The following is a 25725-nucleotide window of genomic DNA, read 5'->3' on the forward strand; positions in this document are numbered from 1 at the left end:
TAGACAATGTTAATTCTATGTGTTTTTTTCTCCCCATGCCTCCTTGTCTGCTCGGACTGTAAAGATTTGGTGTTGAAGTTGTTTGATTCTGTACCTCCATAAAAGCCTCATCAAAATGGCAGGGCTGGACTTTGGATTCTGTTGAAATACATAACCATTAATTTTGATTGTAACAACTACAGACAGGTTTATTTTAAAATTTGTGGCAATACAGCAGTATAAACTACACCTGTTAAAAAAGTTAACTTTGAAAACCTATGTATTTTTAATCTGGCAGCCTACGGAAACTACAAAGCCTGCTTCCCATCCAATCACTGGAGAAATACAGGTAAATATGTAGTTTTTGCTGTTTAAATTGTTGTTGATACTGGATGTGTTTTTCCATGAAATAAGTTTGCAGAAAACTATCTCCATCAACTTATTTCTTATTCAACTCCAATCCCTTAATATGTCATTAATGTAAGTCAGTGCTTGATTTTTTCACCTGTCTTTAACCTTGGATTATGAAGTACAACCAGAAGAATGGAAAATGCTGCAGTTCCCAAAGGATCTAAAAGGATAGTTAAATTCATTCTATTCCTTAATCTTAGGCAATTTACTGTGGTTTTCCTTAAAAACAGTGCAGTGTATTTGTTTCCATGCCATACCAAGTTTATGGTTGTCCCTTTTGTAAATTGACTTCATCCTTTTAAAACACTCCCAAAGAGAATAGCAGAACAACTGAAGCCTAACTTCCTATAGATTTTGGGGTTTTTTTTTCCTCCTTGATTAACCTCTTTTCTATATTGTTACTAAGAGCCTTTCCATAGTATTATAACAATCTTGTCAGACTTGACCTCCAAATAGATAGGATGTGTGTAATTAGCACTCAATAAACTGGCATGTGTATATATCAGAATAATATCAAGGGTTCAAATTTCCTTTGCTCTTTCCTGATTGGAATATGGGTGTTTCCCTTTTTTTCAAAGTCCAATGTGATAATCTAGTATCTCATTCTAGTCAGGAAAGAAAGACAGAAATTTCTGAAATGTGTTTATTTGGAGGGAACATAGAGGTCTAAATCTCATTTTATTCAAAGTGTTTAGGGGATATTAAATCACTCAGAAAGTAAAAGTAACAAATAATCCTACTGTGTTTTAATGCATTCACTAGCTTCAAATCAGCTATGACAAACACCTTGGCAACCTTATCATCCACATCCTTCAGGCAAGAAACCTTGCTCCCAGAGACAACAATGGCTATTCGGACCCCTTTGTTAAAGTTTATCTTCTTCCAGGGAGAGGGTAAGTGTAGGACAAATTTTAACTTGAACTTCCTTTCAGGTTAGGTCTTCTACATGTCATTAATAAACAGAAATATGAGTTATTGCTATAGAAAATCCAGGTGCAACACCAGAAAAAACTGTGGATTTTTAATACAGTCAGATCCTATTCCCAGGAGAATATATATACTTTTCTAGTCACCTTAGGAATGGTATGATCATTACTGTAAATATACTTTTGTGTGTGTATGTGTTTGCTTTTAAAAATTACAGTACATATAAAAATATTTGAAGTAGCAACAGTCTCAATGGAAATGTACTAAATAGATGCAATAATTTCTGAAATTCAGAAAGCTGCATGTTAAGTTTAGCATGGAATGGTTACTTCAGCTAACAAAACCTGAATTTGGGATTGATTTGCAAACTAGCAAAATTAAAGTACCTGAGATAAATTTAAGGTTAAAGTATAATACAAGATCCAAAAAAATAGTGGTCAGAAAAAAAATCTCTCCATATGTATTTTATGGCACTTTTTTTAAGAGTGAAGATAATGTTTTGGAAACACCACTAATTTAGTGTCTAATGACTGTACAAGTCACTAATCACTTTTTCACAGATCACTGGTTTTTTTGACTCTGTAATTACAAATAGCTCATTATTACCTCCTTTAAAAGATATGTTTCTGTATCAGCAATATTATAACTATTTTTTGCCCTAATGTTACAGAATGTCAAGTATACAGAGAATGCATAAGAATACATAGTTACAATACTGCTGCTGATTTCAGTGATGCAGTAGATATATCTAAAGTTTAAACTTGTTGACTAAGTTACAAAGAATTGGATTTTAGTTTGGATTTTAGTTTTGATTATTTTAAAACATGCCACTGTTACAGTTTTGCATGTTACTTGTGCCTTAAGGGAATTATCAAAAAGCAGAGCTTCTTAAAATCCCAGGCTTGTTTCTGAAAGTAGAAACTTGGGTTGCTCCTGAATAACTTTTATTTGTAATTCAGTCCATATTATACTTCCTATTCTTCCTAATACCTCTATTTCCTTTGATTCTGATACTAGAAACTACCCATTATTCATGTTTTCTTCCATCTGTTCTCATTTTCTCTTACACTGCTTCCTCTGCGTTCCTAACTCTGTAAATTCTGGATATGCAGACAAGTCATGGTTGTCCAAAACGCCAGGTAGAGTGTACTATCTTCCAACTTTATTCTTTCTTTTTTTGTATGCATGAATGGGACAATGAGCCTGTACATAGAACTACAGTTTTCTCTTGAGTTCTGATGGCATGAAACTGTGGTATGGTTTTGTTTTTCATTTACTGATTAGGTCATTTTGAGGAGCTGGAAACAAGTAGTTAATGCTCCTTGGTGATTATTCTAAGGCCAAACTCTGAAAACAAGCAAAATGTCTTTTGAAGAATTTAGTTCAGAGATATCTAAAACTTCATTCTCACTCACTGAAAGCTGAAAAATAATTAACTGTGAACCTGTATCAAGATTTTGAATGGTGTTACTGCAAAGAGAAGAATGTTCTGTTTGGTAAAGAAATGGAATATTTTTCTCTATTTTCTTGCACAGTGTATAGACTTTAAAGCCAGGTATAATTCTAAATAATTGCCCAGATGGACAGTGAAATCTGCTTGACCATATAAGTGGTTATTTATGGTAAACAAACTTAAAAATTAATTATTGAAATTAGGAGTGCTTTGTTTGTCCTGGAAAAATAAGGCAAAGCCCAATTCTCAACATATGCTAATATCAGCCCAAGCTAAGCACATAAGAAATATTCCAACCCCAGTTTTAAATTTGTTTAAAAGTAATACCCTGACTAAACAAGTGAGCAGATTAATTCCAATAAACAGATTTCTATCATCTGTCTCTTTTTTAATTGCTAACATTATTCAATTAATGTGTTAAAATTACACATTTCATATGTATATTCTATTACACATTTTAACACATTCTATTATGCTTCTTTCATTGTACTTAATACAATGTATTATATATTAATAAATTATAATTTAGGAATCAGAGAGAAAATAAAAATAAAGGAGTTTCTATTTTTTCACACAGTATACTCTTTGAATTTCAAATGCAAATTATTTCATAGTAAGTGACATACAAATGATTGGTTTAATGATTGCATTTTATTAAAGCATCTTCATCTGTTAATCTGATAGTTGTTAATCTGTTAATTGTTAATCAGTTAATTGTTAATCCATTAATTACTGGGGGGAATCAGTACTATGAACTTGATGTATTTGCCAGATCCTTCCCTTCAGAGGCCTAGAAACCTTCATCTGCCATCCAGTTTAGCCTGGTTCTGCACCTCCCTAGGAGAGGTGAAGGTCTCCTGTCTCCCTCTGCAACAGACACAGACCACAGATTACACGGATGTGAGTTCAGCTCACCCTTACAGTTTAGATCCAAATATTCCATGGACTTCACTGGAAATATTTCAGAACTGCCATGTTAACAATTTCATCTTTTGCAAGCTCTGAACTCAACACTGCATGAATCACCTTCTCACATACTTCAAAAAAGAAGTTTGAAAAGGTGATGAAGTTCTGCTATTGCAAAAGGAGATCCAAGAGAGAAAGGGAATGTTAGCGTCGTTTTCTTGGCCAAGTGCACAAAGGATTCTTTCCCCCTTTCTTCAAGAAATGAAAGTATGTCAGTCCCCAAAACCAGTAGGTCATAGGAAATCTAAACAGGATGTTCTAGGTAGGGGATGCTTTTCTCATACCAGAGTGTGGGAAAAGAATGCTACTAAGGTGCTTTACAATTTCAACAATTTTTACAATTTTTTTAATAGTACTTAATACTATTTGCCATCAAAATCTCGTTTCAAAATGGATCCAGCTTTCTTTACAAGATATGCAAAGAAGTAGATTTGTTTAAGGTTCTTTTTCATATGCTCTTGGTCCCCCTAGATTTTAAATCACCCTTACCATTCTGTGCTATTGCTGATAGAACTCACTGAACTCTGGAGAGCTGCTGCTTTCTTTTCATAAACAGAGGTGAACAGATACTTTGTTTCACAGGTCCTGAAACTCTTCACATTTTTCAATAAACTGAAATACAGTGGATAGCAAGATTTCCAAAAATAGAAGTGGAAAGACATAGAAGGACTAGATGAAAAAATGAGAGGAAAAATAGCTGCAAATCCCTTTCACTTCGAGATATCAGGCTAGTAGGAATCTTGAATAGAGCCACCCCATTTTGGAGAATAAAGCCACTCTGCAACCCAGATTAATTAGATCACTGCACAGAAAAATTGAGTTTATAGAGTGAAACTGCTGGTGCTGAAGTCCCAATATCGACATATGTGTGCCAGTAAAGCTCGTGTATCTTTCACATAACCATAAATCAGAACTGTTCCAACCTGGTACCAGGTATGGCACATCATTAGTGACTGGCTGATTAAATGTCTTCCTGAGTGATCCTTCTCAGTTTATCTCATATGAAAGGAATTAGTACATTAGGTCTGGGACCATGCCACACTGTGAACCAAAACAGTTAATTCAGAAGTGAGAATAGAACACTACCAAAAGTTATTGTAGGGGAACCACAAAGGAGTCTAATATGGCATATACAAGTTATTTTGTGCCATTTGTCTTAGTGCTGGAGAACAGTCCTGGGAACATTTTGTTTTGTATTAGATGTAGCAGATATATACAGGCAGATTGACAAAAAGAGTTTCTTTACCTTAAATCTTGTGGGTTTTTCAAAGTATTAAAAGATTCTCATGTTCTCCTACCCAGTTTTTTTGAGTTGCCCATTAAAATTTATGTTAAATTAAAATTGGAATGAAAGCAAATCTAACATCAAAGCTCACAGAGCTAGATGAATCCATGTTCTGTTTAAGATTAGTATATTGCTTTCTCCACACTCAGGAAATGTAAAGTACAATATAAAGCATTAGTGAATCCTTTTAAAAATAGATTATGCAGGCAAACCTTTGTTCTTGGCTATTGACAAAAAAAAAAAGTTGTGATCCTGATGCCCTTTTATGTTTCTTTCCAGTACAGTTAGAGGATAGGCAGTGAACAGGATCAATACGAAATTAGTATTTCAATCATTAACAGGATATTGGTTACTTTATGGCATTCATTAAATGTGTTTGTGAGATGGAATTCCTGTAATTAGAGATTTCAGCCTATAAATATAATGAATCTGTGCTGCTTTAAAGTGCTAATGGGTCATGGAAAAGAAATCAATGCATTATCACCACAATTTAGAATCAGAGCCCAGTACCTACAATGAGAGGACGAAGTCTATGTGCATGTGCTGACTGATACTTTATCTTGAAATGGTTTTAGGCAGAGCAAGCCTGCTGAATGAGTCAGGAGATGTTTTAAAAACTATCTCAGAAAAGCATACCAAAGAAAACATCCCAAAGGCTTTCATTGTCCTCTCATAACCCTGAATTCTTGCAGAAATGGGAGATACAGTCCTTTTCTTTTTCTGGTTTTTAGTTTGTTGGTGGTTTTGTGTTTCTTTTGTATTAAAGCAGAAAGAAACAAAAGATCACTAATGTAATGTTTTGTTCTTTTGTTCAAATTCAGTGCTGAGTACAAGCGGAGAACTAAGTACATACAGAAAAGCTTGAATCCTGAGTGGAATCAGACAGTCATTTACAAAAATATCTCCATGGAGCAGGTGCGTGACTGGTGCTGCTCTTCAGTGCTATTTGTTGCTTTATTATTTGCATGGTCTGCAGTGCTCACTGTGAAGGGAGCAGTGCTGCTGGCAATTCTCTGACCCCCTGGAAAAATCTTGCCAGATTTAGGAGAAATTCGGAATTCTTTCCTTGCCTCTGATAGAGCTTACAATGGAATTACACTTCTCTTGCCCTTCTACTCATTAAATTGGTAATTTGTGGAGATTACATTCATAATCACGTTATAGGTACAGATATGACAATTAAAAAAAAATTATAATGGAATAAATTAATAAGGGAATAAATTAATACATAAGTTTCTGAAGTAGATGCAATCACTCTTTGTTCCAAAAGCCATGTAAACTTACACAAAGCACATTTCCTACCATTTTTATATTAAAATATTTATAAAATGTAGATAGATATTTTAGATTTATCAGCAATTTATATCAATATATTGAGATATGAATCATATGAAAAAAAATTAGAAGATATTTTATTTCCTTGTCATAGAAATATTTAACTCACATCTGGGAAGGATGTCTGCAGAGTCTTCTCTGTTTCTTGGTGGCTTCCTAACTCCAACTGTGCTTCTGAAGCAGTATGGAGCAATTGAGTCCTCCACTCCTCCAGCTCTCCTCATAAAGGACTTTTTACCAACTTGAAAAAGATATAATGGGCAAATAATGATCAGTTCATTTTTTTTAAAATTATGAAGTATGTTTTATAGAGTACTGGATTTGCATGCGATCCTGAAGCTTTTTGCCTTTATTTCTGTTTTGTTCTTGATACTTTCAACTTCACTTTACAATGCCATTTAATCTTTCAGTACTTTTTAAAAAGCCCAGAATAACCAGGCTCTTCAGCGAATAGTTTTCCCAATGCTTTTAATATTCTTCTCCATCACAACCCCAAGACCTCAATACAATCTTCCCAATTTAAAATTGAGTTTTTCTTTCTTCTCGTTCATTGAGAGGAAGGTAGATTAAGATACTCATTTTTGCATGGAACAAAACCCTTCCCACAGAGGGATTTGCCTTGTTGCTCATGTGATCTACATGTGCAGGCTTAACAGGCAGTAGCTCAGATTTACTTCAGAGGTGGTGCTGTGGTTTTATGGGTTTTCTCACTGCTTCATGCAGACTTATAAATGATAGCTATTTGACAATTAAAGCTTCAGAAAAAAAACCAAAAAACAGCAATGTTTGCCTAGGTGCAATATAAACCCAAAATCTTCTTGGATTGGCCAAAGGGTTTGATAAGTCTTTACAATATTTCCAAACTCAGCTTTTCATCTAAGAAAGATTCTTCAGCTTTCTTAATTTGCTTGTGGGTTCTGCTGTGGCATGTCACAGAGCTGTTATTAAGAGTTCTGGGGTGTTGTAAATTCAATGGCTGCTTGGTGCTTTGCAAACGGCAATCTAAGATTTCTCTGACACTTATTTTAATGATAAAAAAATCTTAGATCTTTGATGTCAGTATTTGGACCAGTGTTTGATGAAATTTTACTTTGTATGTTGAATGCTTTACATTTTTGCTTTCTATTTGCAAATCTCCTCCTTTTCCCTTCTTCTGAGACTGTTATGCAGTGTTTATGGTTTTAAGTGTGTAAACTTCATATCTTTACCACATATCTTTTATATTTTGGTGTCTTGTCACACAGAATTGTGTGCAGAGAACACTGTTTACTTCCATACCTTTCCATGGCTTGTATCTACTGCTAAGATACCAGTGTGTGTGACTTTTCTCTTACAAAATTCCTGACTTAGAGAATCTACAGCAAACCACATTTCCAAATCAGAAATAATTCAATGCTGATGATAAGTCTGAAGAACTCTCACCATGTAAGAGACCACTATTTGTACTCAACTCTCACAAATCTGTATTTCAAAATAACTACAGATATAAATAGAAATACAAGACAATAATTGCATTGGACTGAGAATGAGTGTTCTGTTCACCAAACAGAACTGTTACACAAGCACACACTGTTACACAGAGTTAGCAGTCACATTCAAACATAAATTCATGAATTTTTATAAATAATATTTCTTCAAAGAAACATTTCTTTTCCCCCATGCTTTTTTCTCTCCATCAAAGCATGCCTTGCTTGCAGACAGAAAATAAGTATTATTAAATATTTCCTAATATAGGTCTTTTAACGTCACTGTCTAGACTTTAGCTGCTTGTACAATTTTTTATTTTCCTTTCTCTTTCATAAACTAGATGAAATTAAAGTGAAAATAATTATGGAAAATAGATCACTCTTTGAAATGAAACAGAGTTTTTCAAGGTCATAATGATTAGTTTTATCACATTTATAGCAAATATTACTTTGACAGTTAGAGAAAAAATAAATTAAACTGAATATTTAGTAATTTAAGGGTTTTGTCAAGAAATAAAGTGGAAATAGTTGCAATTTGAGAGGAATACTGAGTACAAATATTGCAAAAGTTTTGCAGTAATTGTGAACCCAAGTCCAATACCCACTCAGAGCAAGAAAAAAAGCATTAGAATCATTTAAGGAGAAGATGATAAAAGTTCTGTTGCTGGTGAGGCCATACTGCATGACCATACTGTAAGGTGGGGCTTTCTTTGCCTCAGTCTCTTACTTGCCAAAAAGCAAAGAGAAAAATTTACTTATATGAAATAATTCCATAAAGCAAATAGTTTTGCTGTAACTTATGTTTGTAATTTGAAGGTAATATATTTAGAAAAAAGAATATTTTCAAAATCCTGGAGTGATGTGGAAGCCAATGTCTTATTTCCAAAAGTAATGAAATCTTTTGTATGCATCAGTAAGCTGTTGGTATTTAAATCTTGATATCTAGGACAAAAGAAAGTTCCTAAATGTATATACAAAGTCTTTTTGTCCTCCCACATAACAAAGTACATCAATATAAAGAAAAGAAGAATAAAATGTTAAATATGAATGTAAAAAAAAAAAGTGTAATGGATTACAATAATTTCTACTCATCAAACATCCTGACTGAAATTACAGTATTTAGTATTATTTCTGAAATAATTATAGTAATATGCTTTTAACATAGAGGAAAAACAAGCTGCATTAAAAATACTTCTTTCCTAATTCAAATCCTAGTATGAAATTTTCAAGTAATATGTGTTAAATATTTTAAGTAGTGCATATTTAGCTACAGAGGCAGACACTATCCATAATTTCCAGACATTTAAAAGCAGAAACAAGCCCGTCTGTACCTGTGGGGTTGGTTATGCCTTCCATAAGAGCCAAGATTTTTCACATTGGCTGTTCTTCAAATTCCTTAATTTTTTTTTAAATATGGCTGCCAATAGACAGCCTAAAGATAACTGGAGTTCACATACAGTAATATGCTTCTAGATGGATTTTTATTTATTTTGTTTTATTGTTATTTTTTCTTCTACAATGTTAAGGCTGAAATCAGTAATTGTTTGACAACACTTTCTTCAGGGTATGTTTGGAACTCAGATGATGTTTGCAACATGCAGAAACTGCATTCCTACTTTAGTGGCACTCATTTCCATTGTCCACTTGCAGAAAGCCATGGTCAGACACATAGAGGGTTCCTGCAACCCATTTCAGTATATCTGTCTGTTATATTCCTGATGAACATCTGAACTTAAGGATTCACAACCTAAAACTGATTGATATAAGGCAGAGTCCTACATTGCTGTGATGGTAAAATGTCTGCTTTGAAAATCAGCAACCATTTAGTGCACTTTGCCACCATAGTGGTACATAGATATATCTTCAGAAAAGTAGATTTTCCTCTGCTTTGAAACTCATTTCATGCACTCTGCCTACTAGAGGTATTTCCATGATTTTTCATTGTCATAATATTTTATAAAAGCTTTATTAATCTAAAAGGCTTAAAATAGATTTTGCAAAGTATAGAGTACTGTAATTTTTCATCACAGTTTTATTATCACACTATTGAGAAGAAGTTATCAAAGTATGGCTGCAGTTACTTGAAAAATCTCTTCTATTTTCCCCTTTCTACCAAAAATTCTTTAAACCTTAGGGGTTTTTTTCCCCATTTCCTGGATCTATACATTCTTCTCTCTGTCCTTGCACAGTCACCAAGAAGAAATCCCCTCTCAAAATAGCAACAATGGTGACAATACATTTCTGAAATGTATTTGTGCTATCCCTTTTTTAGTTGGTAAAAATACATATATTTAATTTAGCACCTAGCAGAAAATTGTATCATCCAGGAAGCCAAAAGCGTCATGGACCAAAGGATGCTCAGCTCAATTTTCAGATTATTCTTCATGTTGCTGTTCCAATAGTGTCTTGGAACAGCAAAGAAAAGGTTTTATTCATTCAAGGAAATCAGCTTTAGAAATATTCTGTAACCAATATTCAAAAAATAATCTTTTTGTTCAAATTTAATTTTCATTTTTGCAGGATATTTTTAAAAGAATGTTTAAGAAGAATATTGCTTAATTATGTAAGAAAAAACCCAGAATGATTAAATAATTGCTCTTAAATATTTTTTAAAAATATCTTAGGTTTCAAGTTGTGCTGTTGCATGCTTAAAGAGTATGTTGTTGATACCAAAAATAGTTTAATTCCCCTTTGTGTGGGCTTTCCAGGATATGCTGATTTAAATTTTCTTTTCATAGACATTGGCTTTGCATAGTTGCGCATTTTTCTAAAGTTAGTTGGGAGCAGATGATATTCTGAATACATAGTAATGAGATTAAATTATCACTTAAAGGCATTGGCAATTTATTAGGAACTGTCTTAGTCTGTTGCTGTACTAAACCAAGGGGCAAAGCAGGGAAATTGATGAGATCATGATGCTAATAATGCCAATGTCGTGGGGTCCATCCTGGATGTACAAACCAGCCACTTGATGGTTCTTGTGAGTCACTCCCAACTCAGAATATTCTGTGGTTCTGTAAATAGCCCAGAGTGCTTTCATTGCAAGTATATGCAATGTGTACCATAATTGGCATGGCTTATTTTGAGCAATGTCTTGATCCTTTGCTGCCCCTCTGTGTCCAGCAGCCAGTTAATAAAGCAGTGAGCGACAGGTTGCTTCTGTTAGAATGGCGACCTCAACTATCACGTAAGAATTCTTCTGAATTCTTTCATTCAAGTAAATGAAAATTCCTCTTTTCCTCAGTAATGCTTGCATTCTTCATTCATAACTTCTCAGCCTGATTTTCCAGATAATCCACAGGATTTTGTCTTTCTTTCTTTCAAGCCACATGAATTTATTACTGCCTTTCCAGACACCTTACAGCTTTTTGTCCTAGCATGCAAAATCAGTAATCAATCCTCCCTCTACTTGTCCTCAGAGCCCCCTGGAAAAACACTCAGGTCAGTTTTCACAATAAGGTTAACTGCTTTGATCAACAGTTTCTCTGTCTTGTGGTCTCTTGTCATATAAAAAGATTACTTGTTTCTTACTGTGGCCTATAGGAGAGTGCTTGACACAGCTCTCATGCTTAACAAGATCTGCAGATAATGGGTTTTGACAGCTGTCATTAATACCCAACAGTACAGCTTGTCCACATGCCTGGATCACTTATAGACTCTCACTAACTACACTGAATTCTGCAGGCATTAAAGCCTGGTCTTCACAGATGAGGTTCTGTAAATAGGGTGTTTGATATGATATATTTGAAATTCACACTCAAATGCACTTCAGGCAGATGTCTGAGTTCAGACAGTTCTGATGATGAGAAAAGCTGCAGGAACAAAAAATGGGGCCTTAAAATTCAGTTTGACTCTTGTAGTGGACATAAATTCTACCCAAAACAACTTGTGGAAATTCCTAAAACAGGGCCAAGCACAAACCCATCTGGCTTGATAACAAATAATAGCACCAAATTATTTTCCTCAGAACAAGGTTGATGAGAGGGTGAAAATTGCCTACCTATCCCTATGAAAAAGGATACATGGAGGAAATTATCTATATAAACCACCATAAAGACTTGATCTGAAGTTTATGAGGTTAATTATCCTTTTACTTGAATTGCAGCTGAAAAAGAAAACACTGGAAGTGACTGTTTGGGATTATGATAGATTCTCCTCAAATGACTTCCTCGGTGAAGTGAGTATTTCATTTCTTCCTCTCTACTGGTAATAACTGAAGGCTGTTATATGGACACTGTTCTCTTTCAAGGTATAGTGTATGTGTTAAGTAAAACTTTTTTTTACATCCCAGTTTTACTGTTGCCTTCATAACAAATGGTCATGATTTCTTTAATTTAGACATGAAAGATATATCCCTTTTTTCTTGATTAATTGGGGCCAAGCTAATTTAGCACCCAGCAAAATCTTAATTTGCTGAAAATTAATACTTTTTTTTGAGTGTGAGATAGCAACAATGTTCACAGTGACTCCAGTGGAAGTTCTTGTTGTGACTGATGACTTGATTTTACCGTAACATAGGAGGGCTGAGGAGGTAATAGTCTTTGCAAATGATTAAAGGATTAAATTTTGTCATCAGGCCATATTTTGACATGTGCACAAGTATCTTCAAGGATGAGCAATTTAGTCTTGCTGATCAGTCTCATTTTTAACATTCTGAAATAGTAATATCATTACCAAAGTATGACTGAAGGCAAAATCTAATCATGTAATTAATAATGAATGAGTGCTCATGGGTAGAAGGCTTTCTCTTTAAAAAACAAATAAACAAGCATATATACGTATAATACAGAGTTACCAGCAATAACTATGATATAAAAATAATTAAAGATGTAATTACAAATAAAGATTGTAATTAGAAACAGAAACACAGGAAAATCTATCACTTATACAGAGTAACTGAGAGTATCTGGGCTCATTCTACTCTTTAATTCTTAAAAAAAGCCACACAGTTCATCTCCATTTCCCCTTTGTGTAACTACCACACTGAGCAATCAGTGTCACTATTTGAACAATTACCAAAATAAATGTATAGGAAGCTGCTACATGATTGCTTATTTCCTGCAAACTGTGTCCATATTCTTGTTGAGTTCAGCATGTTTCTCCAAATGCAGGACTTTACTGAATATTTACATCCTTATTTTTTATGATATTTAGAAAATAGATGCTCCAGCAACTGCTTCTACATGAAGATTTAAACCTTTCCCCTTCAAAATTTCTTCAACCTCTAGAACTCTTTTTTTTTTTTTTTTTAATTTAATTTATTGTTTAAATTGTGAAAGCAGCTATTCAGGGAGAAAACCAGTGTATCTCAACATCATGATGTCCAGAGGAATCCTGCACCATAACGTCAGATGTGGGATATCCAAACTGTGCCCCAAAGACTTGCTTCAATAGAGCCAGCAGCACTTGTGTGCCCCAGAAGAAAAGTGGCACATTATTATTTCCGTACCCATGGAAAGTGAAACCTCTCCCCCTACAAAGTAGAGCCCCCATCCTACACTGCTATTGGCAACAATCCTCAGCCAGGCTATCTTCCAAGTCATTTTCAAAGCTTGACCAAAAACCCCAACAGGGAACATGCTAGTTCATCTGTTTAGATTAATTATAGGTCTAACCAGAAAGACCAAGCCAGATCATAGACAACCTATAATACTAAAAGGAAAAAAATGGAAAGAAAAAAAGGCTTTTAACCTAGAAACAATCAGTTGTTAGGAGACTTCCCTATCCCTAACTTTGCAGAGGCTTTCTTTTTTTCAGGGTCTTGTAAAGTGACAAAAACATTGTTCCCTGAGGTAATTGCACATTTTATTTGTCTACCAGTTCTAAAACTTCCCTACCTGACATTAGTTTTAACCCCCTCATTTTAGAGCGAGATGCAAAGCTATTTTTGACCTTCCTTCCTCCAGACTCTGTGATGCATTACAGTACTTTCCCTTGGCCCCCTCAACTGCAAGCTTATTGAGGGATGAAGAGTCTTTATTGGTGTCACTGCTCTTTTTTTTTAACTTCTGTTTTTTAAAAGAAATTTCACAGAAGTCTTGCTAACAATGAAGGTGGCTTACAGCAAATTTTATCTACAATGTTTGGGGTATTTTTTAGCCAGTTTCTTTTTTTTATTCCCACATTACAGTTGCCCCTTCTGTTTTTTTCTTCAGTAATGTTTAGATGCCTAAATGCTCTGTTGAACTCTATTATTTTGGTGAAGTGCAACAGTAACCCTGTTTTTTTCTTTTTGTTGATGCTTCTGCATATGTGGATTTTTTAAAGACTCGAGAAACATGAATCTCATATTATTGAAAACCTTAATAGAAATGAATATGCAACTTTTTCCCTCTTAAAAGCACTGATAAAAGGCAAAAATTATACTGCTTGGTTCTCCTATTAGAATATGTCTTTACAGAAGCAGAATGTCTTTTTACTGTAGCTGTCAAGCTAGTGCTCACAAGCTGCTCTCTAAACTTCCCGGTCATCTTTGTGTGGAGCTATGCCATAGCCAAAGGACTCAGCCCGTAGCTCCTGCTGAGGTCCTGGTGAGAAGACATATTGGTTCAGACACACCAATATGCTCCTGAATCTGGGTTTGGGGTCACAGCATGCTCAGAGAGTTCTGAATCTGTCAGCACACAGCCTTATACCCTTCATTCTTACACTTGATTGCAGCTTTTGACAACACAACTCTAGTCTCTTCTGCTGTATGCAATCATTAATAGATCAGCTACAGGCCATATATTATACTCTGATTTATCTGTAGGTATTGATCGAGTTATCCAGCATCTCTCAGCTTGACAACACTCCTCGGTGGTATCCTCTTAAAGAACAGAGTGAAAACATAGATCATGGGAAATCTCATTCTGAAAAGAGTAGCCAGCAATCTCCAAAACCATCTGTCATCAAGAGCAGAAGTCATGGAATATTCCCGGACCCCTCCAAGGGTAGGAATGGCTTGGTGCACCTGATATGAAATATTTTCCCAGATGATGTGTAAACCTTTGCTATGTGTAAGTTCTAATAGAAAAATAAAGATACTGGTATGAATTTTGTATATATTTTTATTACAAATGTATTTATCTCTTTGATTAATTAGTTGGAGACAAGGCTTAAATTGTCTCAATCTTGCCAGCCAGCTTACTGGGTAATTATGTCCTTAAAACAGCAGCATACAGACTCCACGTGCTTTGCACATCTGCTATAGATTCTGTGCCCTTTTCATTTTCTTGAGAGCCTTGGGTAAACACAATACATATTTAGCTTTTTATTTTTCATGTTCCTTAAATATTCTATGGAATATTTTTTCTTCTAAAAATGCTACGTTAATTATTTATAGAGCAACAATTATGCGGCAATAATGCATATGCATTTCCAGTCAATGATAATGGACTGTAGCACATCTAAGTTGTATTGGAAAGCAGTAGAGCTGATACAGTAGAAATATAGCAATGTTTACAAAAGCAGAATTGATCTCAGTGTCTCCTGCTCCAAGAAATTTATCTCCAATTCTTTTTTTTATACTAAGTAGTCTGTGGACAGGTGCTCTCTTAAAAGACATTATGTGTCCTGTCAAAGCAAAAAACATTCCATCTACAATCCAGATGAGAGCCCCAGAGGGACAAGATGCTGCTTCATCTCCTCTCTGTTTCTCTGTGTAACATTTTGCCAGGGACTGATGTCTATATGTCTGTCTTAATTAGAGGTAAGTATGGAAGATATTGTAAGTTAGGCTGTGATTTTCCTGATGGCATTATTCAGGTTAAAATGATTTGCATTCACTAGGTGTTTGGTACTGGAGTAGGTGATGCTGCTTAACTTCATACTAGAGAATAGAAAGTGGAAAACATTATGCCTTCATTCCACCAGTTTGAACCAGCACAGGAAGTGTTAATTCACAGGTGGTATAAAACCAATACTAAATAAATTATTCCCTGGGCCAGGTAACAGAGGGGAGGAAGTAGAAAACAATGCTTCATAAGAGTTTCCTAATCGTGATGATACTTTAAATGGGAAGACACGGCCTAATCTTTATTTCTTGTTCTGGAATTCACCTAGAAAGACCAGTCAAGAGAAAGAGAATGAACTTGTTTGTTTTTAATAAATGCAAGAGTTGTACTTCTTCATTTTCCTGGTAGACATGCAGGTGCCCACCATTGAGAAATCCCACAGCAGCCCAGGGAGCTCCAAATCTTCTTCTGAAGGACATCTCCGCTCTCACGGTCCATCTCGCAGCCAAAGCAAAACCAGCGTCACTCAAACTCACCTTGAAGATGCTGGGGCAGCCATCGCCGCTGCTGAAGCAGCTGTGCAACAGCTTCGCCTTCAACCAAGTAAAAGACGCAAATAAATTCCTCAGCATGGCAGCTTAATGTTCATCTGTTGCCTTTTTCCCTGCTGTCCTTCCCTTTTTGGCTATTTTTTTTCTGTCCTTGGCACACTGTGCTCACTCTGTTCAATGTCTTTCTTTGTGTGCCTGTGTGTGAATACATATAATTACAATATACTCTTGTATTTAGAAGTCTTTTATTTATTTATTTATTTGTTTGTTTTATAAAGACTGCAGTGAAACTGGCTGTTTCTCCATCAGTCCCTTCACTCATGGTCCATGATGTTCCATGGTTGTGCATGACTCACAAAGAAGTCCATTGTGTATTGATATCACTAAATATCTACCAATGAAATAATCAAAACCTGCAGAGATGCAACTGCCAGCTCTTCAAATTGCACATAAGACTGAGACCACATTAATAACAGGATGTATCTAGAAGTAGTAATAATGAAGGACAGTACTATAAACACGAAAGAAGATTTGAAGCTAAAAAAACTTTTTTTTTAACTACCTGACTGAGATTTCTATTTTTGAAACATAACTGTAAATATCTATTTTATTTTTGTTTTGGAAAGGAAATATAAGGCAACTTTCTTTATATCTCAGATAAGATTGTGTTAGTGATGAGCAGAACAGAAATACAATAAAAACATTAAACACAATAAGTGCAAAACCATTAAACACATAGAGTCTGTAACGTCAGATTTCAATGATGTCAAGTTAGCAGACTCAAAGGGAGTTGAGAGCAAAGTCAGGTGTCAGAGTTCAATTTTTTGAGTAATTTTTTACCATGGATTAATTAAGAGTCAAGATAGATTTCATCTGACAACTTCAAATAGGTTAATTAATTAAAACTATTCCATTCAAAAGGATTACTCTCCAGAGTATACTTCAGACCAGTATCATCTGATTGCTAGCTGAGGGTTTAGTTGATGGCAAATTAAATCTCTCTGACTGTGAAGTCATTGTGTTTGTCTTTAGGATTTGTTGATATGCCATAAACTCACCATGGTACAATGCAAAACTGGGGGAAAATTATTTCCCTTGTCTTCACTGTCATTAATACAGAAACAGCCAGTTTTGATTCTCTTTAATGCTGTGCATGTGGTGTCTCTTTGGTGTTTGAAAACACTACTTACTTAAATACAGAAAAAAAACCACTTCTGTTTGCATGAATAACATTTAAGCTGGTTCCATCTGAGGATACATACTCTGGGTTTCCATTTCACCCACACTGCCACAGCAGCACATAAAAGCGGTCAGTCTAATCATGCCAGGAAGCAGCACAGACACAGCATAGCAGGAGTCCTCCCTATTCAAAGAACTCAGTCTGACAATCTGCCTCCACCAGCCAATGACAACAAAGACCAAAGCCAACTAGCCCTCAGGAAGGTGATGTCTGATGGACCAGTCAAGCCTGAAGGAGGTGAGCAGAAAGACATGGTTAAGAAACCAACTACATCCCAAATACTTCTTGCCATGTCAACTAATTCATTGCGATATTTAATTATTTATTTTACCCCTCCATTAAGTGCTGTAAATGTTAACATGAATCAAGAACTCTGCTTGATTTTTCAACCTATCAGTGCATAAATCCATAATGATAAACTGTGCTAAGAAGCATTATGAAACAACAAATGTGTGCACTTCCATTCCACTGGAGTACTTGGAATTCTGTTGAAAAGTAGTATAGCTTTGCTCATGTTGTTGCCTAATAAAAAGCATGCATCCAAGCTGGTCTGCTTAAGCATGATTGGACATTTCTTGTACTGTGACAAAGACCTAACTGCACATTTTTGGTTCTGAAAATGTGACTGGGACAATAGCAATTCCTGTTTCCTCTTCCAACACAATTATCATGTCAACAGTCATTAGCATAGATAATTTTTCAAACCACCAGTGGAAAGGAAAGGAGTTTTGATCCATGTATAGCTCAATCTCTTGATAATTTTGCTATCAGCATCTTTAAAAATTATTTTCTACTTGTAGGCACCTGTAATACCACCTATCACCAATTTATTCCCTCATCACAAATAAAGAGCCAGAATCTCAATCAGTTCAAATTGCCACTGTTCTTTTGACTTCTGGAGCATCTTGTTTATTTCCATGGAATCTGAGGGATAATCCAAATAAATGTACTGACTGAACTCCCAGATGTTCTCTTGTGCTGTAATCCCTTCCTAAACTCTCAAGATTCATTGAAGGTTTTTCTGTCGACACCATTGCACACATTGGACAATATAAGCTGGCTGAGAGGGGTGCAGGAGGGAAAGAGGATATGGTACTTTAGACAATATATTCTAAAAGCAACTGTTTGACTAGGCAACTAGTGTGATGTTAAAACAACTAATTAACAGGGTTAAAGTAACATCTTTAACAGATCTTTTTAAACAGATCTTTTAAACAGATCTTTTTAATTACAAGTTTTTTCTTAAGAGAGCCTTTAGAATTCTTCCATAAATCCATGTATTTACACAAACACACACACATTGTGTTACTCTGCAGCTCAACTCTAAACACTCAGCTCAGGCAGAACCAGAGAATGTCATGGTGAGAACTCAGGCATCATGCCTGAATGTTGCATACCACTCCTGGGGGGTAGACCATTCAAATCTATATGACTCATGATATTCTGAGGTATCGTGTCTGTCAAGTTTTATCACAGAGGCTTGTAGTCCTGTGGTGATGCCTTTTCACATAGACAGGTAATGCTAAATAGTTGCTCATGATATAAGGTTGAATTAAGTTTCAGGTACACTTTAACAATATGGAAATAGTGAGTGAGTCTCTTGGCTTTAAGTACCTGTGCCAACAAACCATTATTTGTTCTTCTTTAGTTTAAAATTGCAAAAAGAAAATGTACTGATATGTACTTAGCTAAGCAATATTGGAAGCATCCTAGAGAGTTATGGGAATAAGAGTCCACATTTTAAATAATAGGAGTCCACATTACAATAATATATAAAGAAGTTTATAATTGTTATGAAGGGATGTAGTGCTTTTGTCATTTTACGTCTGACAAATAAACACAATGCATGGTCACATACACAGTGTTTACAAGTCTGGTTTCAGACCTGTGAGATGTTTTGGCTTCTCTTTTTTTGCACCAAAAATAATTTGTCCAAATTTATTCATATGAGGTGGGCCACTAGTTACCATTTTGAAGTTAATGATTCTCATTCATTAGCAGGAATGAAAAGCTAGATGACTGCAGTTTTGTGGAGTATAAAAGTAAAATGAGATGAGTCTATAACCTCTAATGGGAGAAGCACCAAAAATACTCAAAACAGCTTCCAACTTATGGACTTCTTTTTGTAGAATGAATAGATGATAAAGGAACAAGAGATTTTCCCTGCATTTTGAACTATGAATATTAGGGCATCATCAGTTCCCAAGTCCATTCCTAAAGGGATGATGCATGCTTTTGTTATCCACCTCCATGGTAGCCTACTTTAATGGTACCTGGAAAAGAATGCATTAGGAACTGGTTTTAATGATTGAAACCGTCGTCTTGGCAAGTGAGCAATTTTTTGTTACTATGTCTCCAAGCCCTTTCCTAAGGATGCCATTACAAATAATCCACAACATTATTTTATTTTTTTTTTTTTTTTACCACTGCTATTTCTCTATGCATTTATTGAACCACAGCATCTTTTAGAGGAATTGTTTGGGGTTTTTCAGCACAAATACACAATGGTGATGGAAATGATTCTATGCTGTGAAGTCCTTCTATGCCTAAGATAACCCTCAGAAAGAGTGTTCTCCTTTGATCTAGTATCTCAATAGCTTCATTTTTTTCTCTTGGGCTGAACTGGCTCTGGAAAAAACAACAAAACAAGATAAGAGTCCTCAGTCATTCTGAGAATGTCTCAGAGAAATCCTTCTCTACTTTTGATTCCTAGGACCCACTCTATTGGGTCTGTTTTTATTAATCGTGTGTCTGTTGAGAAGTAACAAGGAAATCATAAACAAAACCAGCACCTTAGTATAAAAAGAATATTTTATGAATACAAAGGTCTTTCATCAATTTTTTGTTGAACTGAATTGTTTTTGTATTCCTTTTAAAGAGTATTTAGGTCAATCTGCTTTAAAATTAAGGTGAAGATACAACAAAAACCATTGGTTTTTGTTCAGAACTTTTTTAAACTCCAACATTCAGTTACAGAAGTTAATTAAAAATAAAACCTGAATTACAATTTTATTGTTGTCCATGAGAGAGAAGAGTGTGATCTGCAAAGAAACCAACTGCATGTTACACTTTCCAATCACATCCCTCAGAGAATAACAATAACATTTCAGAGCCAACTCTTTGAAGCCAGAAGTTGCAAGGGATCCAAGTCAGAGGCAGAGAGCAGTGCCTAGGCTTGAGTTAATTTGATTTAGGTTTTGTGCAAAGTATGAACCATTTCCAATTACACATCTACATGAAATTAAGCACATTTCCTGCAACATAAATCTGTGTATTTGAGTTTATCCACCAGATGAGTCAGTTCTAGACACGGTGTGAATCAGTCCACCACCTTTTCAGTCAGCAATTTATCCTACAGAAGGATCTTCTCATTATATGGAATTTTTATGGTAGGTCAGTTTTAAATAAATTACTTTAGAGTTCTTCAGATATTTGAAGATTTGGAGATGTTCTGATGATTATTACAGTTCTCTGGATACATGCCTATGAAAGAGTAGGTGTATTTGTAATATAATTTTTACTGATTTTATAGAAAAAAAGTCTTTTCAAACCTAGTTTATAGATTTAAAGAAACTAATACCATGCTGTAATTTTAATACTTTCCAATAAAGTGAATAAGAAAGACAAGGAACTTAGAAAAAAACAAGGAACAAGAAAAAACTTCATCATTTGTGTTAAGAAGAAAGGTGCACTCTGTCTTGTCATAGTAGAAATTGTAGCTTTCAGGGAAGTATTATCACAAAAATAAAAGATAGTGTTCATCATATAGTCAGAATTTATCTACATAAGTACTCATTTTTTTTTAAGTGATGCACTTTTATAGGGACCTGTGCTCTCCACAGTTGTAGTTTAATGGGTTAAATTTGATGAGCCTGTCATTTGCACAGAAAAAGATGCCAGCTTTCCCCTAAAGGACAATGATGGTACAATGAAAAAATCAATTCTTTTATTACATTAGAATATCCAAGGGTGAATAAAACCCCCATTATTTTAGGACCAAATAAGAAAATTTCTAGAAATTTATTTTGAATCTTACTAGCATCTTTGAAGGCAGGAAATTAATATTTAAGTAGTAAATAGCTCAGTAAGTGAATTTAAGTATCAACATCACTGTAGCCCTATAAATTTTTTATTCTTTCCAGCAGACACTCATGAAAGAGAAGCTACAAGTCAATATGCTATTGCTTGCATATCATTTGTTGATGGATCCCATAGGCAGCTCCTCTTCTATTTGGCTCACATTAACCCAAACAAACAAACAAACAAGCAACCGGCCAAGATAAAAATACTTCTGTATCCCTGGTCTAAATTAGTTAGCAAATGTTAAAGATCTAGAGAATTTGCCATGTGTTTCAGTTAAACATACAAACATACCTGTTAATTTAAGGTAATACCAACATTATAATTCTACAGGAATTTCTGTCCAATTTTCAATAATGGAAAGGTTTTTTCAAGATCAAACCTGTAGCAATTTAAAATCACAGCATTTCCTTAAATCATCCTCTGACACATGTACCTGGTATTATTTTTATTTGTCCCTGAAAATGGCAGGTGGGGGTGGGGGGAGGCAGGGGTGAGGACGAAGGGAGAAAATGCAGCACCTCAGCATTTTATAGAGAACATTTCATCTTTTACATTACCTGTTTTCCATCATGACACAACAGCATTTCCAAACATTGTATGTCAAATGATTACACTGGTCAGGGGGAGATCCAAACTCAGAGTTGATACTGTTAGCTACAGTACATACAGTAGCAAAACTCCACATCAGGGTTTTCAGAATTGTACCCAATTAAACCTAACAATTTAAACATCTAAAACAATGCCAGTTTAAAACACTCATTCAAAAGGTAGAACACCTGGTTATAACTGCCTTGAACCAACAACTTTGACACAAGTTCACTTAAGTGTCAACATACCAGGTTAAAGTTACTCAAAAATGTGATGTGATGCATACATCAAGACATTGCCACCAATGTACAACCTATGATACAAGTCTGAACCAGTAATATGTAATTTCCAGCCACTTAGCTGCAAACAAAATTTACATGGATTTTCCTTATCACTAAGTTCTATTTACTGGCTTTAGCAACAATGGAGTGGAAGGAAATTGATTTATAGGTCATATAAATCTTCTGAATTGGATATGATTGTGGTTTCAAATACCTGCTTATTTGGGATCCCTTTTGGTCTGTATCCATTTTCACACATTTAATAGGCAATGCCATGTTTTAATTTCCTACATTATTTTGGGACATTTCCTTCACACTTTAAAAATTTATAGCCCAAAGCTGTTTCGTGACTCATGTCACTAGTTTCTTAATTTCCAAGTTAAACAGGCCTCCATATTGCTACAAATAGTACATTTCCAAGAATCATTATCAAACAAGAACAGTTTGTCCCCATTCTCTGCAGATAGCAGTAATCTGAGGCTGTCTTTTCAACCTTGTTTCAATCTAATAGCTAGCCCATTTTGCTTTGGTTATTCCTACTATTTACTCTTCCACCATTTTAAGCTGACATGTAATTTCAGAGAATTGGTCAGATTCTTCATTTGATAGCTCTTATTTCAAGTCTTTTTTCAAAATTCTGTAGGGTAGACTAACCCTACAGAGTGCATGGAAAGTTGTTTCATCCGAGTTGCTTTCCTGGGTAAAGAAATTACTTCAACACAGTTTAAGAAGTGTGTTGTTCTGTTTCTCAGCTCAAATGGTAAATTTCTCTGTAAAGTCATGTCTTGAAATTTCACAAAATATCCCTTCTCAGTGTGGGGTCAAATCTGTGTCTAATATGCAGCTGTGGTTGAGATAGGTGAGACCATGGCTTAAAGTCTTATTCAGTATGAGGGAGCATTAGGAAAATAAACTACCTGGGCTGACCTGAGGTAGATGTGTTTGATCACCAGTTGTTTATGTATCCCCTCTCTGTTGGCAGTTCACAAAAGATGTAACAAGCAGTGCCAACAACACTTTTACCCTGAACAGCCTAACAGAGCAAGCTGGAACAGCCCTTGCTTTTAATGCTAGCAAACACTTCATAAAAACAGAAAAATTGGAATTTGGGGCACTTTGAGATTGGAGCACTTGAAACACAAGTGAAGGGCAGCCAAGCTCCTGCCAAAAGACACTGTATGAGAAGCCCAGTCTGTCGGTCATCAGAAAATTACACCCAGCAGATCAGAGCTTCCACCGTCTCCCATGGGCTTGCGTCTCTTTGAGAAGACCCAGCGTGATGCTTTCAGCCTTTTTGTCACCCAGAGCTTCTCAGAAGACTGACAGTTAAAAGAACAATTTTTTCAAGTAATTAGAGGCCAGTTGCAGAATCTTGATCCTGAATCCACACTTGAAGGTGTCTTTTTCCTCCTCCTGTTTGGTTCACAAACAGAACTGTCATTCCCAATGCGTTTTGAAAGTGTATTTTTGTTTCTAAGCAGAAATTGGCAAAGGGGAAGAACTACAATTTATTCACCAGGAGAAAGTGGTGGTTGAGTCTGTTCTTTCCTCCATATGAACCACAGAAATGTATAGTCAACTTTTTTAAAATTTAAGTCTTACAAAAAAGCCATTCACTGTAAAAGAATGGCTGGAGTGGCTAAGAAGATTGTTTCCATCTTTCTGCTGACTGATTCAGTAGTTCCTGGTTATAGGTCTTTTGTGAATGATCTGTCTTCCCTATATTAGGGTTTAACAAAGCATCTTCTCTGTTGTCTGTTGAAAACAGACTTTTCTGAAAGATTAAGTGAAATCATATGCCCTCCAAGCTTTCCTCTCTTAGTGATTTTAGTGCCATATTTTCTTCATATTGAAGTGTGACTTACACATTTTCCCTGGTTCTAAAAGTTTATTTTCTAACTGGGTCCATAAGGCAAAGCATAAGTAAATACATATTTTTGCCATACTAATGATAATTTTAAAAAGTAAAATAAAAAGATGGAGCTGAAATGTGAGGTCAATGCTAACCTCCATTTTATCAAATCAGCAATCCTTTCCCAAGAAGGCATAAGGGAATACATGTGTAAACATCATTCTGTTGAAATTTTTCTTCTTCCTGTAAACCACACAGACTACAAAATATCTATCTAACCATTGGGAAATCCTGGTCCTATACCAGATATAAAATTATCATCTACTTTCTTGGAATCTGAAAAAATTATTGTAAGCAATTGAGCACTTTTCCAACTCATTTATATATTATTCACTAGAATGGTTGAACTGAAACTTTTGCTCATGCCAAAGCCTGTAAAACAGGCAGTTTAACAGAATCACTCAGAGGCAGCATTAACACCACATTTCAAACTGCTAAATGTGACATATGTACCCATTCCAAGTGGAGAACAATTCATCTCATTGAGGGATCTACATGCTCAAATAGGATTAACAGATGAAAATGAAATCAAACCACAACAAAATCTTTGTATAATAGGAAAATCTATCCCATATTTCAGAGAAAGCTGCTCATATTAGAGTTTTAAACTTTCATTTCATATTTCTATTTTTCATAGTTGAATGGCTGGGCAGCCCAACATCACGATATTGCAGTCCTTAAAAAGCACCTGATGAACTGTGCAAAGAGTTTTCAGAAAGGGGGCTGGAGGGGGTGTATGAATATCTCCTTTCTCTCAGAAACAGGCCAAACAAAGGTGTAATGACCTTCAGTTAAGCTTTATCTCTTCCATCTGCAGAGGTCTGAAGAACCTTTTCTCTAAAAATGTAAGGCGATAAGAATCATATGTAATTGGCAGAAATTTTCCTATGACAAGTACTTTAAAAGTTTTTTATGCTAAGAATTTCTGAAAGTTGTCTTTTGGGTTGTTTGGGTTTGGGGTTGTTTTGGGGAGGATGGGGGGTGGGAAGGGTGCATCGCTTAAGAGCCAGGGAATAATTGGCGAAAACCAAGGGCAAAGAAGCAATGAAACTCTTCCACACTCTGGATACTTGATATTCAAATGATGGAAATCACCTTCACCTGAGTTCCTATTCAGATAAGCATTGTAGATTTCAGTAAAGTGAGACCTTGTAACTTCAGGCAGCTGTGTGATACCGGATGACAATATTTAATCTTTGGACCCAAGTAAATCCATATGAAACTGCTCAGATGCTATGGACCAAAGCACCTGCTGCCAGAACTTTGATGTCAAAACCTGAGGACTAAAGAATTTTCTAGCATAGGCAGCTCTAAGCAGGAGCTCGGTAACTCAGAATCAACCTGCCCTATTGCCATAATTAAAAGTAAAATTAAAACTAAATATAGTGCAATAGTTGTCTGTTCTCTATGTGGCTATGAACCCATTTGACCAAGCAAGGTGGAAATTGTTCTGACACTTTCAGGACTTCACAGACCTTATGTAGACTGTAAGACTAGAGGAGCAACACAGTGAACTCTGACTTTCTTGTTAAA

At 35.3% G+C, this 25725-nt stretch overlaps 1 protein-coding gene across 10 annotated transcripts in view; it reads left to right on the forward strand.

The window, feature by feature from the left end:
- PCLO (piccolo presynaptic cytomatrix protein) overlaps positions 1-25725 on the forward strand; it is a 314517-nt gene that overhangs the window by 237710 nt on the left and 51082 nt on the right. For 2 of the 10 annotated variants that reach the window (XM_023919013.2, XM_023919016.2), the window contains exons 14-21: positions 278-328; positions 1153-1283; positions 2430-2456; positions 5843-5936; positions 11928-11999; positions 14574-14754; positions 15946-16140; positions 17383-17565. In XM_023919013.2, coding sequence (XP_023774781.2) covers positions 278-328; positions 1153-1283; positions 2430-2456; positions 5843-5936; positions 11928-11999; positions 14574-14754; positions 15946-16140; positions 17383-17565 — 934 coding nt within the window. Of the gene's footprint in view, positions 1-277; positions 329-1152; positions 1284-2429; positions 2457-5842; positions 5937-11927; positions 12000-14573; positions 14858-15945; positions 16174-17382; positions 17566-25725 lie in introns of those variants that run through there. The other 8 variants (XM_086886612.1, XM_086886613.1, XM_023919014.2 and 5 more) reach the window with 7 other exon arrangements.

This window comes from Cyanistes caeruleus, chromosome 4 (assembly GCF_971803275.1).
Source record: "Cyanistes caeruleus chromosome 4, bCyaCae1.hap1.1, whole genome shotgun sequence".
Lineage (NCBI taxonomy): Eukaryota > Metazoa > Chordata > Aves > Passeriformes > Paridae > Cyanistes > Cyanistes caeruleus.